General features: G+C 45.2%; 1 protein-coding gene across 1 annotated transcript in view; it reads right to left on the bottom strand.

The window, feature by feature from the left end:
- The window catches only part of LOC119965276 (short transient receptor potential channel 7-like), a 236265-nt gene that overhangs the window by 14151 nt on the left and 202327 nt on the right, over positions 1-19787 (bottom strand). The window contains exons 6-9 of the mRNA XM_038795795.1: positions 15701-15934; positions 10542-10806; positions 6595-6790; positions 225-440 (exon numbers count right to left, since the gene is read on the bottom strand). Of these exons, the coding sequence (XP_038651723.1) occupies positions 225-440; positions 6595-6790; positions 10542-10806; positions 15701-15934 (911 nt within the window). The remainder of the gene's footprint in view (positions 1-224; positions 441-6594; positions 6791-10541; positions 10807-15700; positions 15935-19787) is intronic.

The raw sequence follows: 19787 nt of genomic DNA, 5'->3' as shown, positions 1-19787 counted from the left end.
GAACTTTGAGATGTCCTTAATCGCATGATAAGGACACCAAAAAATACAAGTTCTCCATGATTTACTTAGAACAGAAAACCGGAAATAGGCTTGGAATTAAAATACTTTGTAAATCGGTTGATTAGCAATAATTTCAACTTGTGAAAAGGAGACAATTTAAAAAGCACAGAATTTTCTTTCATGTAAAAATATTTTCAACTGCACAAAAGAATTGCAGCTATTACCTTAGAATTCAGCATGCCCATTTCAAGGTCACCCTCAGATTTTTGCACCTTGGACTTGCACAAACTTATAAGGCAGGTTTTTATTTTTAATATAAAGTAGTAAACTGATTTTGGACTTGGCACCAGGTTAAACGGAGCAGGTAAGGTTCTTCCTTCATCGAAATAAGACAACCAGAGCTTAGCTCGAGCAAATTTCCACTCAACATCTGCATCCTCCTGATCGAATAAAAAAAATAGCAGGTTCATAAATATTCGACAGTTCAACCGTAGATGATGCAGTGAATTATTTCTCAACTTTACTATCACTGGGTATAAGCTCATGCTCCAGTTTTGATGATAATCAGATGTGTCTATTCATTTTGTTTTTCACACTTCTTTCATTTAGTACCATTGCAGTACCTTGCTTAAAGCTATGAAGCCTACTTTACTTTTCTTTCAATATACCACATATAATTCTATGTATAATTCTACTTCAAATTATGAAGAGCCTATTAGGAACCTAAGCAAATATAATGTGTCATAGAGGGAACCATGGTATGTGAAGCTAATTTTAAAAAACTGTACCTGTGTTACTAGTGGTATAGGATAATGAAAGGACACAAGTCACTGTATGAAAGTTGTTTTGATGTCATGACCTAATTTATTTCTCCACCTATCATCTGAAAAATGGTTGAATCTTTGCTTGTGCACCCTATTTTTATTGTAATTTGGCTAGTTCTCCCGTTCTTCAAGTGAGATTTTCAAGTACATTAACCAGCTTGTGGGTACCATGAATATTTATAATAATGGAGCGTTGAAGATCTGGTTCACAGTATTGAAAAGGATGATTTGCAATGCATAGAATCACTAGAGTGCAGAATTTTAATTTTTTAGAACTATTTGTGGTTCCCCTCAGTATGTTCCACCTGGATATCTTGTGTTCCAAAGTTTGAAAAGCACAGATTCTAGCAATTACTAATCCATTGAAATCGATCGATAGGACCTCCTGTGAACTGCAGACTCAGTGACTTGTGAGCTGCTCTTTTGAATTCCTTCAGTTAATTAGCTGGGGTAACTGGTGACTATTTTAAAGCAGTGAAACAGTGGATAATGCAGACTGAATTTGGATGCCAAGTAAATATAGTAATCCTAAAGCAAAGAGTACATTATACGCAGGGAGTTTCATTTATAGATTATCATCATTGAATCCAAGTACTCAACCAGTTTCGAAAAAGTCAAGGCTATGAAGGCAGGAAAGGTATCATCACCATCAAGGCTGCCAAACTTGTGAGTGAAAACCCTGGTGCCTCTCAGTATGATGAGTAAATAGTTTTCAATGTTCATGTCTAACAGTTGTGACAAAATGTACATATTAATTAATCTGAGCTATCTGTTCAATTAAATTTCTCTTGCATTGTATTTCTGAAAAGGAACAGGATATTGATAGGAGTTGTTGGGAGGAAGTAGGTGGGGGGAGATATCTATCAGAAATAGCCAGGTTTTACAATTATGAGGTTTATATGTTCTGGGACCCTGTTTTTAATTTAGGGTAAAATGGATGGGGGGGGGTCATGAACTGTTCAGATGTATGCTTGACGACGGGCCTGCAGCAGTTAAAGGTCACAAGGAGCATTTGTGCTGCTGCGGTGATGATGTGAAGTGTTCACGGTTGGAGAAAATGGAGGCAGTCACTGAGTTCACAATGGGTAGACTCTGAGTCTCCCAAAGTCCCAGAAAGGTGTTGAAAATAAGCGGGCTGTAAACAGTTATGCTGTAAACTGTCAATTTAATTCTAAGATAAAAGAGAGTTGGGCCAAGAATAGTTAATCAACATTTCGACATAGAACATAGAACATAGAACAGTACAGCACAGAACAGGCCCTTCAGCCCTCGATGTTGTGCCGAGCAATGCTCACCCTACTTAACCCACGTAACACGTATACCCGTAACCCAACAATCCCCCCATTAACCTTACACCACGGGCAATTTAGCATGGCCAATCCACCTAACCCGCACATCTTTGGACATAGATGCCATGCATTTCACATAGCCATGGGGCAGTGTGCAGAGGTAGCTATTTTTGAGATCAGGTCACAGGTTTCCTTACAAATCAGTGACTATCAAAGACAGACAGCAATTTTGTGTGGCCAGCAGCGAGAAAAGACCGCTTAGTCTTGCAAACTTACCATAAGCAGATGCAGGATGCATCTCAAAAGTTTCTGGGAGATTGGTCCAGGCATGGCTAGAGAGTACGGATTATTGGGACACAGCTTTACTGCTGGTAGTGGATTTAAGAAACTCTTCAAAAATTGATTGCAGTGCCTGGAGACTGCAGTTACTACTCAAGGCAACATGAACCCATTGGAAAGCTGGTAGTGACTGTGGACTGTTTGCGATAAAGACTGTAATGCCATGGAGAGTGCAATGGGTGATAAATATAAATGGGGAATGTTCTTTTCTGTAGTTTAAAGGGCAGCACGGTAGCATGGTGGTTAGCATAAATGCTTCACAGCTCCAGGGTCCCTGGTTCAGTTCCCGGCAAGGTCACTGTCTGTGCGGAGTCTGCACGTCCTCCCCGTGTGTGCGTGGGTTTCCTCCGGGTACTCCGGTTTCCTCCCACAGTCCAAAGATGTGCGGGTTAGGTGGATTGGCCATGCTAAATTGCCCTTAGTGTCCTAAAAAATAAGGTTAATGGGGTGGGGTTACTGGTATAGGGTGGACACGTTGGTTTGAGTAGGGTGATCATTGCTCGGCACAACATCGAGGGCCGAAGGGCCTGTTCTGTGCTGTACTGTTCTAAAGGTTACGTTGCCAAGAAAATGAAAATAGGGTTTAGCCATTTTTTCCTCGTCATTTTCTAGAGAAAAGGTTTTAAAATGGGAAATCCTGTTGCGACATTTCTTTTTTAGCTATTTGAATTTTGAAGTTGAAATTTTTAAAAAGTTCTCAATGGGAATTGTAACACAGGTTTGCCGAGCTTAACACTTCTCCATTTGTCACATTTTCTTTATCCATTTTCACTCCTCCTCCCTTGATAGAGTGGACCACACTTCCATGACTACTGACCATCCTTATTAGTGACACAAGTAGGCTTACATTAGCACTGCAATGAAGTTGCTTCATTCAAGTTCTATTCTTCATATATGAGCTCAACAATGAGTCTTGCAGGTTATTCCACTATTAAACTAGCATTGACAAGACTGATCCACAATTCCCCCAACATTCACACATCGATTGATTCCAATCTGCATTGCTGGTTAATCATCAGAGGAAGAAATATTAGGAGATGTTAATCTTTTATACTGGTATTTGTTCAATATGGATTATGGGAGATCTGTGTGTGTATTCTACCATTCTGTGTCTGAAATAGTTGAGTCACATTTAATCCTATAAATATTTGTTTGGTAGTACAGAACTTGAGTATTGCTGAAAAAAGGAGACATGTCAAAGCTTTTCATCTTGTGCTCATCAGGACATTTTGCAAGATCCTGATATAAGGGAAAACAATTTATCCTGTATGAGAAGAAAGTGCTGGTTAGTTAGCAAGTAATCTGTGGTAGAGGCATTACTATGGAGAATACACCAGGTGACTGATAGTTAACCGCCAAGCATGTTTGAAATTGAAACCAGGTAGTTTGAACCTGATTGGTCAAGACATTGCCCTGAGGAATGAGTCATTAATTGGTGGTCACTTATTTTGTTTAGCCAAAACAGGTGCAATGTGTGTACATGTTCTTTCTGTCTGCAAAGAATAGGGCCCTGTGTAATAATATATGTACCGTCTAGTACACGCAAATGTGCCGCACTATGAACCTGACTGATTCTCTTAAATTGGTTGTCAGCATAATTCATAGCACACTGAGGATTATTTAACAAATGTTGTCCAATCGCAGAGTCACATGTAATGCTGGACACTGTTTTCAGTTTTGTACCAGGGGCTGGTTGGGTACAGTCTGAAATGTGTTCATTGTGAACCGCTGGGACATGCTGTTTGATATGGTCCTCCAGTCTTTGGGATGTACGGCCTACATACCTCGCATCACACTGGCACTGAAATTCAAATACCACATTACTCATTAGTGTGATAGACAGAACATCTTTTTGACTTGATGGTAGCATCCTGTTAGTGATGAATACCACTGGTGTTGCTACTGCATAGTCGCAGCGTGAAACATCTAGCTTCATTTGTGGCTCAAAGATCTGAGAAATCTTGCTCTTCCAGGATAATATGAGGTAGACTGGGCACTATGGACCAATGGACCTGGCTTCAAGTTCACAAGTCATCTCAAGGATATGTTCCTCAGTCTGACTTAGTATCCACAGATTTGGGATACTACCACCCATTTGTCCTCACTCCTGTGCATTTGACGCATTTGACTTATTTTTTCCTGCAACAATAATAGTGCTTTCATTAGTCCCCCCTCTGCCAGAACATACCATCCTCCACCCCAAAGGATGTGGGTTTAGGTGCTCCTCACATTGTGTATGTACATGACAGCCATCCCGTCCACTCACGTGCAGTCTTGAAGATGTGAACATTAAGCTCGGGGCTTCACACCTTAGACCTCCAAGAGTGCAGTCACACACAAACACATCTCTCCACGGTTATATGGGGACTCAATATACATCTTGGCAGAGTGCAGGAGGTCACTGAACCTCTTGCTGCACTGCATCCAGAACTTCAGGCTACATCATGACACCTTTGTCCATGCCTTGATAGTTAAGTATGGAGGCCTCCTTTTGCATCGTCCAGGAGAACTCACAGGCACTCATCCCAAAAACGGGACAGATTGGTTCCATACATTTCCATCCCACCTGGCATGGGCTCCAGGTCCAGAAGGTTTGAAGGCACATTTTCTTGCACAGGATATCAACACTGCTACCTGCCCGTTTGAAAATATCAACTCCTCTCTGAAGCTAATCCTCAGCGTTTATCTGTCTTCAAGGAGCTCCTTTTAAACTCCCCAACCACATCTACACTCAGTCCTCTTCTTGCCCCATGTCCATTGGCAATGCTGAGCCTCTCTTGGGGCACATTAATTGGCTATCCAGCGTCTGTTGGAAGCCAATTGCGGGCTGGGTTGGGTTTCACATCAGTTTCTGCCCCTATCGATTGCACTCGCCTAACAAGCCCAAAATTTAGGCCATGTTGGCGAAGATTTTGGCACAAAAAGAGGCCCTTTGGCCCATCGTATCTGCACTGGCCTTCAAGCATCTATCTATTCTAATCCCATTTTCTTTTTATTAATATAAATTTAGAGTACCCAATTATTTTTTTTCCAATTAAGGAGCAATTTAGTGTATCCAATCCACCTGACCTGCACATCTTCGGGTTGTGGGGGCGAACCTCACGCAGACATGGCGAGAATATGCAAACTCCACAAGGACAGTCACCTGGGCCTGGATCTAACCCAGGTCCTCAGCACCATAGGCAGTGGTGCTAACCACTGTGCCACTGTGTCGCTCCTAGTCCCATTTTCAATAAATCAACAAGTGGAGAACAATTTGAAGGATGCGTTAAAATGTAGCTCATTAAAGGGATCATAGAATCATAGAATTTGCAGTGCAGAAGGAGGCCATTCAGCCCATCGAGTCTGCACCAGACCTTGGAGAGAGCACCCTACTTAAGCCCATATCTCCACCCTATCCCCGTAACCCAGTAACCCCACCTAACCTTTTGGACACTAAGGGGCAATTTAGCATGGCCAATCCACCTAACCTGCACATCTTTGGACTGTGGGAGGAAATCAAAGCACCCGGAGGAAACACACGCAGACACGAGGAGGAAGTGCAAACTCAACACAGTCAGTCACCCGAGTCCGGAATTGAACCTGGGTCCCTGGAGCTGTCGGGCAGCAGTGCTAACCGCTGTGCCACCGTGCCGCTCCGGCATCAAATTAAACAGAATACTGCATTAAAGTAAACAAAATCTCGGAGGAAACTTAAAACCTCAGAACAAAATGTGATTCAAGGGGTTTACAAAGCACCTATCCTGCATAGTGCCCACGAGGAAGGTCTCAATGGTGCCGGTAGACACTGCGAGCTCCATTTCCAGAGACACCTGGCAGTGAACATAGCCACGGAAGAGGGGCAGCCAACCAATCAGCACTCTCTTCTCATGAAGTATAAATTGTTGTTCCCGTTACTTTTGGGAATCTTGTACATTGTCCTGATGAGTACAAGACAAAAAGCTTCAACAATACTGTTTTTCAGCAATATTCAAACAACTATTTGTTTCAGTTACACTTTAGATGAAGTAGGGCCATCCATTTGCTGCACTGTACACTTGTTACTGAATTTGAGCACATGCACACTGATATCTGAATTACATTTTTAAACATCCCGTAACTTTGAAGTTTTATTTTCTGAAGAAAAGGCTCTAAAACCGTACCTCGATTTCTTGATATGAGCTGTTGATCATGGCTATTAGCATATTAAGCAGCACCACCACCATCGTAACATTGTAAACTCCATACAAAATGTACCCTATGTTCTCAATGAACTTGTGATCATACTTGAGAACAACAGATATCACTTCTGACAAGCCAAATATCGACCAGAATAAGGTTTTGAAACTCTCTTCAACACTAAAAGGATGGAAGAGAACATTGAACAGATGATTCAATATTAATTTAAATCATTTTAAAGACTGCATAGCTTTCAGGGCAATATATATTCTGTCTTTGAAAGCATGATTGCTACATTACATTTTTTTTTACAAAAGAATCTGACCACAAATTTGAACGGAAGCATTTTGTAGACATCAGAGCACAGCTATTTTGGTAAGTGAACCGTTAAGCAATAAAGTATAAATGTATTGTTTTAACCAACTGGCAATGTGTGCAAACTTGTGCAGTTATTGAAATAGAGCAGTCAGTAACATCATTAGACTGTTACATGGGCATTTTAATTACTTTAAGCTTATGTGTTAAATGAAGCTGAAAATCTACAGGGTTGACACTCCAGTACGTGGATATTGCCACCCACGGCTTCTGGTGCTGTCTCCGCAAAATGTTGAAGGTTGGGATTTTAATTTGCTCTTGACACCATGGGTGGATGTCCATATAAACTATGGGTACATGTTCATAAACCAGCTGAAGGAGACCACGGGTCCCAGAGGAGTGAGTCATCCTGGATTCTCGGGTGGGCCCCATGTCGATCATTTGGCAGGCCAGAATGCCTGGTTTCACTCAGTCCACTGGCCAACCATCTCAACACCATTTTGGGGGGAACAGGAACGACGAAGGTAGGATCCCCATGCCCTCCTATGTATGTTTGGAGAGAGGCCGTGAACCTTAGAAGACCATTCATAAACACAGACCTACTGAAGTTACAGAAGGGTTGTGGGTTTTCAGTCCCAGTGTGTTTACAATCCATATATGAACACTCAGAAGCTTTCCAATCTAATGGTTATTCCTCGTGGCATGTGCAGTGTTTCAGAAAGGAGGAAACTAAACATGATAATTTCGTTTTAGACATTAGCCATCATAATTGTTGTGATTGTTTCCAACCCTTGGACTGCTTTTTAAACTCATTGATCCACTAAAGCATGCATCCCTCCACCCCCAAACCGGAAGCTTTTCTGCCTCCAAACATCTGCATTTAATCAATCTTATATAGGTATTATTTTTCTTCGTTAGGGAAGAAGTACACTAACTTGTAGCAAAGAAATGAACTATTGGAATTTTGCACTGTTAAAATTAATAAAATTAATTTAATATTTGTTAGAAAGTTATGTTTTTAAAAAAATCATTGAGGAACTGTTTATATTCCTTTTAGTGTTTGAGCATTTATATATACCTTAAAAGTTTCTATTCATCAAATGATATACACCATAGCACGTGCTGTCAATGGAACCAGAACACACACAGCAGGTAATTCAATTCAGTGTTTGGATGAGCACAGAAATCCGAATGAGATATTTTGCATGCTTTCGAGATGATGACGGGTTGAATGGTCCAATTTAGTTCAATGTAACAAAAACATTTGCTTAACAATGGGCGGAATTCTCCGCTCCTGCGCGGCATCGGGAAGGCCGTCGTGAACTCGGCCGAGTTTCACGATGGCCTCGGAGGCCGCTCCTTGCACCCTATTCACCCCCCCCCCCCCAGGGGGCTACGAGCAGCGCTCCGTAAATCTCAGCCGCCGGGCCTTGATGCTTGCGTCAAGGCGGCGCGTCGAGAATGACGCGACGGCGGCGCCTAAGTGACGTCAGCCGCGCATGCGCAGGTTGGCCGGCTCCAACCCAAGTATGAGTGGCTGACGTCACGACAGCTGCCGGCTCCATCCCGCGCATGCGCGGTTGCCGTCTTCCCCTCCGCTGCCCCGCAAGACACGGCGGCTTGATCTTGCGGGGCGGCGGAGGGGGAAGAGTGCGTCTCTTGGAGACGCCGGCCTGACGATCGGTGGGCACTGATCGCGGGCCAATCCCCTTCCGAGCACGGCAGTGGTGCTCACTCCCCTCTCCGCCCCCCACAAGCCACAAACGAGCATTTGACGCCATGTTCACGACGGCAGCGACCAGGTGTGGTTGCCGCCGTCGTGAACCGGTCGGGAACGTCAGGCCGTTCGGCCCTTCCGGGCCGGAGAATCGGCAGTCGGCGTGAAAAAAGGCGAGCGGCGATTCTGTGAGCGGGGGGGATGGGAGAATCGCGGGGGATGCCAGGGCGGGGTGGTGTGAGTCGCCCGGCCCTCCTGCGATTCTCCCACCCGGCGTGGGGAGCGGAGAATTCTGCCCAATATCTTTAATGTCAGACAGATCTTTTAACCGTTCTGAAACTCGGAAAGAGTGGAAACACAATTTGTATTTTTGTTCAAGCACACATCTCATTTTCAACAATGTGATGTTTGATAAGGTAGCCCAATAATTCTTCAAGGCTTAATTATTAATAATCTGATTTAGTATAGAATATTGACAAATCGACATCTGGAATATTATAACAATGATCAATGGAAGATATTTCAACAAAGAGTGAAAATATGATTTCAGGACATTGTCACTAAGTACTGAAGAAAGTTACACATAAATTAATTTATTTTCAATGAGTAAACAAAGATTAAGGGCAATAAGTCAAATTTTGTAAATGTTGTTCGGAATTATAAGATGCTAAATGTAGATTATGTAACATTGACTGTGAGCATAACATTAGGGAATGTGAGTGTATCAAATTAAGAGAGCTCAAGAATAATTTCAAATTGAAAGAAATTTGTAACAGTAATGATTATATGGAATAGACTCCCAGCAAAAAAAAAAATAGATCAATGAATATCTAGTTATAAGAGTGACTGAGGGTTAAAAAATTGTTTATAAATGGAGATGGTTAAGTCTTGTATTGATCCTGGTGTCGCTCAGCTACTATAATCATGGAAAAGACCTAATAAAGAATAATAATGATGATGCCAGGTTAGATCAGTATTCCAGAGCTTTCCTTAATGTAGCTTGTGGGGCATGGGGCAAGATATTGTTAAGCAAATGTTTTTGTTACATTGAACTAAATTGGAATGCTTTGGGGCAGGACGGTGGCCTAGTGGTTAGCACAACCGCCTCACGGCGCTGAGGTCCCAGGTTCGATCCCGGCTCTGGGTCACTGTCTGTGTGAAGTTTGCACATTCTCCCCGTGTCTGCGTGGGTTTCGCCCCCACAACCCAAAAATGTGCAGAGTAGGTGGATTGGCCACGCTAAATTGCCCCTTAATTGGAAAAAATAATTGGGTAATCTAAATTTAAATAAAAAAAAAAAAATTGGAATGCTTTGTGGAATGCTTTCTCAGGAGATGTCGGAATTAGGTGTTCATAGTCAATAGTGAATGTGTTTAAGGAGCTGAATGGCTTTTTCTTGTTCCTTATTTTCCTATCCTAATAGATATTGCAGTCATTGAATGTTTCTTTGCAACAGTAAATTGATTGATAATATGTCCAGCGAGACTTTAATAAACATTTTTATTCAAGGTATTGTTAGTATTTTACTAACATAGTAATTCTTCTTAGAATGAGAGAAGAGGGACACAATCTTCCCTAGTTAACAGTGGATAGATTTTTTTTTTTCTTTACACATGCTGGTGCCCACAAAATAGTTGTTGCTATATAGGTCATACACAAATATGTGGTTTAACGAATACCATTAAGTAATAAGCAACAATCCCAGAATTTAAAAAAACCAAAAGAGGTAAACTAGAATTTCATTTCTATTATTGAAATATTGCCACTTTTTTTAATGGAATAAATTTGCATAGGAAATAGCTAAAATGCCAGTGTTTATTAAATCATTGCATAAAATCTGTTCTACTGTATAAAATATTAATATCTATATTATGAAGTGGGAACTATGCATTTACTTACGTTGTAAAGGCTGGATTATACTTTGCTCCCAGATAGTAGGAATAAAGGTTGAACATTCCAAACATGAACGCAACAAATACCATAATGAATATGACCATGAACTTGAAAATGTCTTTCACCGTCCTTCCAAGGGAGATCTGCAGAGGGCCAAAGCTTTCATTTGCTGGTAGAATGTAAGCAATTCGGGAGAAACTTAACACAATTGCGATTGCATAAAGCCCTTCTGATATGATTTGTGGATCAGATGGAAGCCACTTGTTCCTAGCTGGGAGAAAGTGAGGGAGAAAACACACATCTGAGAAATAAATCCCGGAGCTGACAAATCAACAAATGTGCAGATTAGATAAAGTTATGCCATTGATATCAGCGTCTTCTATTTTCATTATTAATGTGGTAAAACTTTTGCAGAATCCATTTCTTTTTAGTAAATTTACGTTGAATTAATATTAGCATCTGTATATTTAGTCATGAAAGAGATTTTCTTGGTTTATGAAATATATCCCACACGCTGCAAAATCAAAGTTATCTTATATGGGGCTAGTTTTTTATTTTTTGAGCTATGGAATGTACTGTTATGCTATTGACCATAATTCAAATACATTTGAGAACATTTCGGGAATAGTATTTTATGAAATGTCACGCGAGCAAGAGCAGCAATAATGGCTCAGTGGCTTCGATCGAATGGCAACGGGCCAGGTTCTGACTGAAAACAGGGTGTGTTTCTCCACAGAAAAACAGACAGATTTTCTGTTGCGATCTTCCCGCACTTTGCCATTCTTTAGAAAGGGGGCCGTGTGTGCGCCGTCATTGTGAGGGGTGGGGCCCAAAGACGCCAGCAAGCCCGACTCCACGGGCGCCCTGATCACAAATCCTGGTTAAAGACCCCTCTGCGACAATCATCGCTGGCATTGCCCCCAAACGCCCCTCATCATCGTCATCGGGTCTTCAGCCTCCCACCCCACTCACTCCTAATCTCTGGGGTGCAATTCTCCCCCCCCCCCCCCCCCCCCCCCACGCCGGGTGGGAGAATCGCGAGTCCTGCCACGACGCCCCGGCACCCGCAAGCGATTCCCACCCCCTCCCCCAAACTGGCTGGCCGCTTGGAGAATCGCCGCTCGCCATTTGTAACGGGCGAGCGGCGGTTCACCGACCAGGATGGGCCGAGCGGCCTGCCCAACACGACGGGTTCACGCTGGTGGCGACCATACATGGTCGCTGCCAGCGTGAACGGCTTGGGAATGCTGCTGGAGCGGCCTGTGGGGGGGGGGGGGGGGAGGTCGAGCACGGGGGGGGGGGGGTGGGTCGAGCACCGGGGGGGGCGCTCAAAAGGGGTCTGGCCCGCGATCGGTGCCCACCGATCGGCGGGCTGGCGTCTCTAAAGGACGCTCTCCTTTCCTCCGCCGCCCCGCAAGATCACTCAGACATTTATTGCGGGCCGCCCAAGGGGAGGACGGCAACCGCGCATGCGCGGGTTGGCGCCGGCCAACCTGCGCATGCGCGGTGATGTCATTTACGCGGCGCCACTTTTACACAGCGCCAAGGCCTGGCGCGCGTAAATGACACGGCACCACTCCGAGCCCCTCGGGGGTGGGAGAATAGGGGGTGAGGAGTGGCCTCCGATGCCGGAGTGAAACACTCCGGTTTTCACTCCGCCGTTGGCACTTAGTCTCCCGTTGGGAGAATCCCGCCCCTGGTCTTTGGGGCATCAGTGCCCTCGTATCCCCCCCCCCCCCCCCCCCCCCCCATGTGAAGCAAACTCTTGCTATGGGGTTGTCCACATGCCCCCTGTTCCCTTCAGGTCCCTGTCCCGGTAGTGCCAGCCCAGCAGTGCCACAGGTTGGCACTGCCAGTGGCTGTGCCCTGCCTTGTCCCTGACCACCCAGGGGGCTACACTGGTCTCCAAGCTCCTGGTGTGGTAATCATGTCTGGTCTCTGTTTTTGGAGAACAGTAGTGATTCCCGTCAGCATTACAACATGCCGGCGTGTGGCATGGCTTTGCTGGAAAATTCATTGTTCAGCCAATATTGAATATAAAAATGAATTTAAATTGATGGTCATCAGGTGCACCCCCTCACTGGGCTTGAACTTGGTTACGTTGCTGGCGGCGGGTGGAAACGATCTTAATCTGAGATCTCCCTGTTGCAAATCCTGTTATGTCCCTCTCGCAAGAATGCGTCTGTACAAAACAGGGACGGAAAATTGCCCACCTTGTGTTGAAATAGGCCATCCCAGGGATTCTCAAACATTCTAACATGATGGAATAACATTAAAACTGAACTGTGGTTGTTTTTAGGTACATGCTTATAATATGTAATATGATAAATAAAACTTATAAAAGTGTGTAAATATTGGCTCCAATTCTCTCATTCACCAATTGGATTCCTGGAATATAACACTCAGGTTACCTTTTAATAGTTTGAATCTGTGCTCCCTTGTCCTATTCCCATTATTTTATTGAAAGTAATATTCCCGATATACCATTTACTATTTTGCATACTGATATAAAACCCTGGATTTTTAAATGCTGCAGGTTTGGGACCTGGTGCAGATGCTATTTCAAAATTGCGGTCCCTGAGGTTGAGGATCCCGACACCTCTAGGACATTTTGGGATTTTCGAAGGGCTCATGGGGTTTGGGAATGGGAAATCTGCTTGTCGCTAAATACAGGCTTCTTAGCAACTTAAGGAGCTTGTTAAAGGGTCTGTCTGGTGCAGAATATGATTGCTAATCTTTATTTCAGTGAACCGAGAAGGTTTGGTGCACATCTGTGCCCAGATGTCGGGCTCATTGTGGGGACATGGGAAAGTTCATTTAACTTAAGGGCGCAATCCTGTGGCTGGGTTGCGCTCGAGGGAGGGCACAATGTGGCTGGTAAATCCCAGGAGAGGCCTCCTGCCAGCCTCCATGCCTCACGGGATACACCCAAGTCCCGCGAGGCGTTGGAATTGAAACTCTGCCCAAAAGTGGCAAGACCAAATGGCACTCGAAGTAGGGCCTACCTACCTGGGATCTACCAGCCTCCCTTGATTCACTGATCTCCCCAAGGAGGCTGCAACCGGGCGCCAATCAGTACTAGTCCAGAAGAATGTGGACCAGGCACAACGGCATGCAGGGGGTCTCCCAGGCCAGACCCCAGGCCTATGGAGACCTGTGGGTGGTCAGGGATAGTGCAGAATGCCCCCCTACACCTTCCCCTGTAACGCAGCACCTTGTCACAGTTCAACTGGCACCTTGGCACTGCCATGGTGCTGGGTGGCACTGTCAAGCTGGCAGGAGTACTGCCCAGTTATTAGGATGGCACTGCCAAGGTCAGGGCCCTAGGGGGTCATGCCCATGAAAAGAGGGTGAAGGGGGGGTTTGAAGGTGGGGCTGCACAGGGCAGGTACGTAGGGGCCTCTGGAAGGTTGGGGGGGGGGGGGTCGAAGTCCTGGAAGAGGGGGCTTTCATGGCTCTTCGGGGTCTGATGAGGGAGGGGCCCAAGGGACCCCGAAGTGGGGCGTCCTCACTTGGGGGTGTGGCGTAGTGCTCATGTGTGTGGGGAGTGACATTGCCCATGGGTGGGTGTGTGTGGGGGGGGGTCCACAAGCTCACTTAGAGATCGGGACACCCTTTTAAAATGGTGGCCCAATCTTGCAGTTCAGCTCCCCAGTGCGGAATAAATTCTACGTGTGGGCTAAACCGGTGAGAAACTCCCCAAGGCCCAAAAATGTGACTCAATGTCATTGGATAGTCGTGGGGAACTGGGAAACTCTCAGCAAAACCTACCAAAAAATGAACTTTGAAAATTTTCCATTGATTCCGCCCTTAATACCTTAATGGGCCAACTAGTGCTGCCGGGTCCAGCGCTGTACCTTTCCTTCGTTTACATGGACACTTTCCTCTGTGTTCCTACTCATGGTCTTCTGATGAACTGCCTGCTGTGTTTTGCAAGGCAGCGCTAGCCCTCAACATGCCAATATGCTTGCTGCTTGCCTTTGCTGGTGGTATCGGGCAGGCAGCTCCTGCTTCCTGGAGGTGCTCAGCGCCATTGGCTTGGCGCTGAGATCGCCATCTGCCCAATTACAGCATTTGAATGTCAAAATAGTGCTTCAAGAGTGACATTGTTGAGGTGCGGGGCTGGGACCTAGAATTAATCTGGGTGTAAGGTACCTGACCTACTTTGAAGATCAGGCCCAAAATAACCTCTTGGATGCCTCCTTCAAGCTTGAGGAACCTGAGTCTAGTAAATCTTTCCTCATAATTCAAACCCTGACATTTGGGATCAGCGTCATGACTTTTCTGTGCAATGCCTCCAATGCCTGAGTGCCCTCTTGTTTCTCGTCCGGCAGAATGAGACACAGTATTCCGACTGTAGTCTGACAATTGGACAGTATAGTATGACCATGACTTTCTCAGACACATCCGAGATAGCTATGCATTCTATTGACATGGTTGATTGCCGCTTTGTATTTGTTGAAACAAGCATAAAGCTTGCTGAGACACTCCTATTTTTTTTCCTATTTCATCCATTGCTATTTCTACAGGGTTCACCGAGTGCATGTGTTGTTTATTTTCAATCTGCTGTTAGTCCAGTGGGTAAATGCAGCAGTCAATTTGTGCACACTGAAGCCCAACAAATGAACAACCGATTAGACAGAGTTAGCATTTCAGGTCAATGGCCCTTTCTCACACAATGAGAAACGTTAACTCTTGTTTCTCTCTTCAAGGTGCTGAGTATTTACAAGATTTTCAGGTTTTATTTCAGATTGCTCACACCTGCTGTTCGTTGCTCTTGTGGGACGGTTAGACAGTGTGTTTGCAATGGCAATGGTTTACAGGGAATGTTGGTCAGGACACCGGATGAATTACCTGTTCTTCAATGAGCAAGTGTTATGAAATCTTTAATGTTCACGGAACAGAGGCTAAATTTAATGTCATCACAAGGATTGTACCACATGGGGGCACCCTATAAGCACTTATGGTCTGTGGATAGTTGGAGTTGGCAGATAAGTGACATTGGCTGTTTCATATGGAAATGAATTATAATTGAAATCATAGGAATCATATACCTTATAAAATTTGCAGTTTTCAGGAACATCAAAGAGTCTGGGGTGGAGCATTTTATTAGACTCCATGCCAATGGACTGCAGCAAGTAAAATAAGCCAGTAATTCAACTTACCATAAGTGAAGTATTCAACCTCTGGAGGCAGTGATGCCTTGGAGAGATCGTTGGCCTTTACATACATATCAACATACAGCTGTGCTTCCGAAGCCTTTAGAAATGCCATAAACCTTGCAGTGAATGAGGCAACAAAGATCGACAACATCCCGAAATCTAGAATGTTCCACAGATGCATGACATATTCTTTGGGTCCTTCTGCCCACATTTCTTTGCATTCTGTCCATATCATACCTGAGAGCAAGAAATTTCTCTTTATTAGGAGACCCCGACAAAAGCTAAGTACCGTAGGTTGCAACACGCAAGTCCACCAGGCATATAACACGACTCCATTTTCCCAACAGCAAAATTGAGCCTTTGCATTTACTCAGCATGTAAGACGACTCCCATTTTCAGTCACGACATGCTATGTTCACATTGGTAGTAGGCCTCATTTTTCACCCCACAAATGCATGTGTTAATTACTGGTACCTGCTAACTTGGCACAAGGGATCAAGCAGATGATAGGGGTGGTGTTGCGAAGGTGAGTGGGAGTTTAAACACGTTCATACAGAGCAGACTATGTGGTGAAAGGCAGAGAGAAATAACTCTTCCAACAAAACAAATGAAGTATGAAGCTGGTTTCAAACAAATAGTTGCAACATTTGCTAACTCGGTGAAAACTGACCTGCTGCAATGAGAGGATTCTGTATTAATGAAAAACTGGTGCAAGAATGGAAGAAAAAGGAATCTGTCATGAAGAAGGTGCGCGGGGTGGCACAGTTGGGCAGTGGTTAGCACTGCTGCTTCACGGCGCCGAGGACCCGGGTTCGATCCCTGCCCCGGGCCACTGTCCATGTGGAATTTGCACATTCTCCCTGTGTTTGCGTGGGTCTCACCCACAAAACCCAAAGATGTGCAGGGTAGGTGAGTTGGCCACACTAAATTGCCCCTTAATTGGAAAAAAACTCTAAATTTATAAAAGAAAACAAAAATGAAGAAGGCACTCAAGGCCAAAGGTGCCATGAGAACAGAGACCAGTCGGTGGCCTGATCTTGAGTAGCATGTATAGCAATGGGTCCTTGAAAATTGTTACAATCATCCAACAGGACTTCCAATTCTGGGATTCCTGATCCCATTCCTGTTGCCCCCAATTTCACCAGCTAAGGGTGCGGGCTGGTGCAGGTTGTGAGTCTGCACTCGGCACTGCCGACCTGGCTGGCTCTATTGCAGGGATAGGCATTTCCTAGCCCTCTGCAATTTTCATAGAGTCAACAGAGCTTTTAAAAGACATGTGGTTCAAGGCACCTTAAGAGGTGTGATGGGTCATGATCTGGAATGAAGGAACCTTTTGAAAGACTAGTTCGAAGGATCTCACTCATATTACACCCCCGGTCCACATGCCAGCAGTCTCCCCACAGCCACCCGCTTCCCCCATGACCCCCATGTCACTTCAATTGCCATTCACCCAGTACACACTCTGCATAAAACCAATGAACCCTACAGTTGGAATAGGGTATGTTTATGCATTTAAAATATAATTCATTTTTTAAATAAAAAAAATAAACTAAATTTAGAGTACCCAATTATTTTTTTTTTTACCAATTAAGGGGCAATTTAGCGTGGCCAATCCATCTAACCTGCAAATCTTTGTGTTGCGGGGGTGAAACCTACGCAGACACGTGGAGAATGTGCAAACTCCACCCAGATAGTGACCCGGGGCTGGGATTGAAACCGAGTCCTCAGCGCTGTAGGCAGCAGTGCTAACCGCTGCGTTACCGTGTTGCCCAGTCATTCACTTTACTAAAAAAACTGCTTTCACTATAACCCAATAAAAGTGTCATTCATCAGATACTTTGAAGTATCAAGCTAAAACTACAAGCACAAGAAACCTCTCTATTGTGTAAATAAATTGTGCGATTGACAGAATAGATCAGGGAGCAACAGCTGTCAACTGAGAGATGTTCTTTCTGTGGTGCAACTATTTCAACAGTCAGATGGATGGCTAGGCTCTCAGAAGGTTTCCTTAATTGGACTTTCACTGTCTGTGATTGATTGACAGCTTTCTGAGTACGTAAGAGGGGCAATGCTTTGAAAAGAGAGTGTTGAACAGACATTTTGTACCCCCAAAGTGTCTCCAAAACCTTTCAGTGTTATTATATAGATCACTGGGTGAGTACCTAGTGCATACTGGGTGAGTGAATATGGAAGGGCCATGGGGGATATGAGAGGTATAGGAGATATGAAAGTGCTTGATGGTGGTGATGGGGGGCAAGGAGTGAGGGATAGAAGAGGGTCGATGTCTATAAATGGAAGTGTGCCTTTTAACTTGCCAGCTTCACCATCTGGCTGCCTCCATTGCTGCCTTATGCCTTTATCTGGAGACAGCTGGTCTGTATTCAGCCCATGCCCACCTCCCTGACATGGAAATGAGGCAGTTAGGCCCCTCCAGGATGGAGGAGTAATGTAATCTCCCGATTCCTGACACCGTCTCCTTGACGAAAATTCGGCCTTTAATCGCAGGTGGCCTTGGACCTCCGGCTTGAGGATGTGCTGTGAAATTTCCATTCTAATCTCTACTTTAGGAGGATCATTTAATATTTTAGATTTGATGGAAGTTTTGTTTTTATGACAAAAGTGACATCTTGGCAGCACGGTGGCGCAGTGGTAGCACTGCAGTCTCACGGCGCCGAGGTCCCAGGTTCGATCCTGGCTCTGGGTCACTGTCCGTGTGGAGTTTGCACAATCTCCCCATGTTTGCGTGGGTTTTGCCCCCACAACCCAAAGATGTGCAAGGTAGGTGGATTGAACATGCTAAATTGCTCCTTAATTGGAAAAAAAATGAATTGGGTACTCTAAATTTATTTTTTAAAAAGTGACACCTTTGGGGGTCTGACCAGGGGCGGCGCGGTGGTGTAATGGTTAGTGCTGCAACCTCATGGCACCGAGGACCCGGGTTCGATCTCGACACTGGGTCACTGTCTCTGTGGAGTTTGCACATTCTCCCAGTGTCTGCATGGGTCTAATCCCCACAACCCAAAGGGGCAGCACGGTAGCATGGTGGTTAGCATAAATGCTTCACAGCTCCAGGGTCCCAGGTTCGATTCCCGGCTGGGTCACTGTCTGTGTGGAGTCTGCACGTCCTCCCCGTGTGTGCGTGGGTTTCCTCCGGGTGCTCCGGTTTCCTCCCACAGTCCAAAGATGTGCGGGTTAGGTGGATTGGCCATGCTAAATTGCCCGTAGTGTCCTAAAGAGTAAGGTTAAAGGGGGGGTTGTTGGGTTACGGGTATAGGGTGGATACGTGGGTTTGAGTAGGGTGATCATTGCTCGGCACAACATCGAGGGCCGAAGGGCCTGTTCTGTGCTGTACTGTTCTATGTTCTATGTGCAGGGTAGGGGGATTGGCCATGCTAAATTGCTCATTAATTGGAAAAAAATTAGAATTTTGTACTATAGATTTATTTAAAAAAACTTGGGGGGGGCCAGGTTATCATTTTTTTTCTTATTCGTTCATGGGACGTGGATATCGCTGGCTGGGTCAGCATTTATTGCCCATCCCTAATTGCCCTTCAGGGTGTAGTTAAGAGTCATTTCTGTGGGCCTGGAGTCACAGCTAGGCCAGACCAGGTTAGGATAGCAGATTTCCTTCCCTAAAGGACATCCGTGAACCAGAAGGGTTTTTCCGACAAAAACAAGGTGCGCGATTCTCCGAGGCCGCGTCGGTTGGGAGAATAGTGGGCGGCGCCAGTTTTTCATGCGACGGCGGTCTGACGCACTCCCGCGATTCTCCCAGACGGCGTAATTGGTCCCGTCGTGTTCTGCGCGGCAAAATCCGGAGAATCGCCCAAAGCACCCAAAATGGCGATTCTCCGGCACCCCCGCTATTCTCTGGCCCGGATGGAAGAAGTCCCAACGGCGTGATCCCAGTTCACGCCGTCGCTGTCCACACCTGCTTTTTAAAGTTGAGCAGTGAGGAGGTGAGCGGACCGTCCCGGAGTCTCCGCAGACTGGGGAAGGCTTCCCCGAGAACGCAGCGGCCGGGGGGGGGGGGGGGGGGGGGGGGGGAGCGAGTAGTGGGGGGGGAAGGGGGTAGTGGGAGGGGGTGAAG

The sequence above is a fragment of the Scyliorhinus canicula genome, chromosome 4 (assembly GCF_902713615.1).
Source record: "Scyliorhinus canicula chromosome 4, sScyCan1.1, whole genome shotgun sequence".
In the NCBI taxonomy this organism is placed as follows: Eukaryota; Metazoa; Chordata; class Chondrichthyes; order Carcharhiniformes; family Scyliorhinidae; genus Scyliorhinus; species Scyliorhinus canicula.
This window is presented reverse-complemented; position numbering and strand designations above follow the sequence as displayed.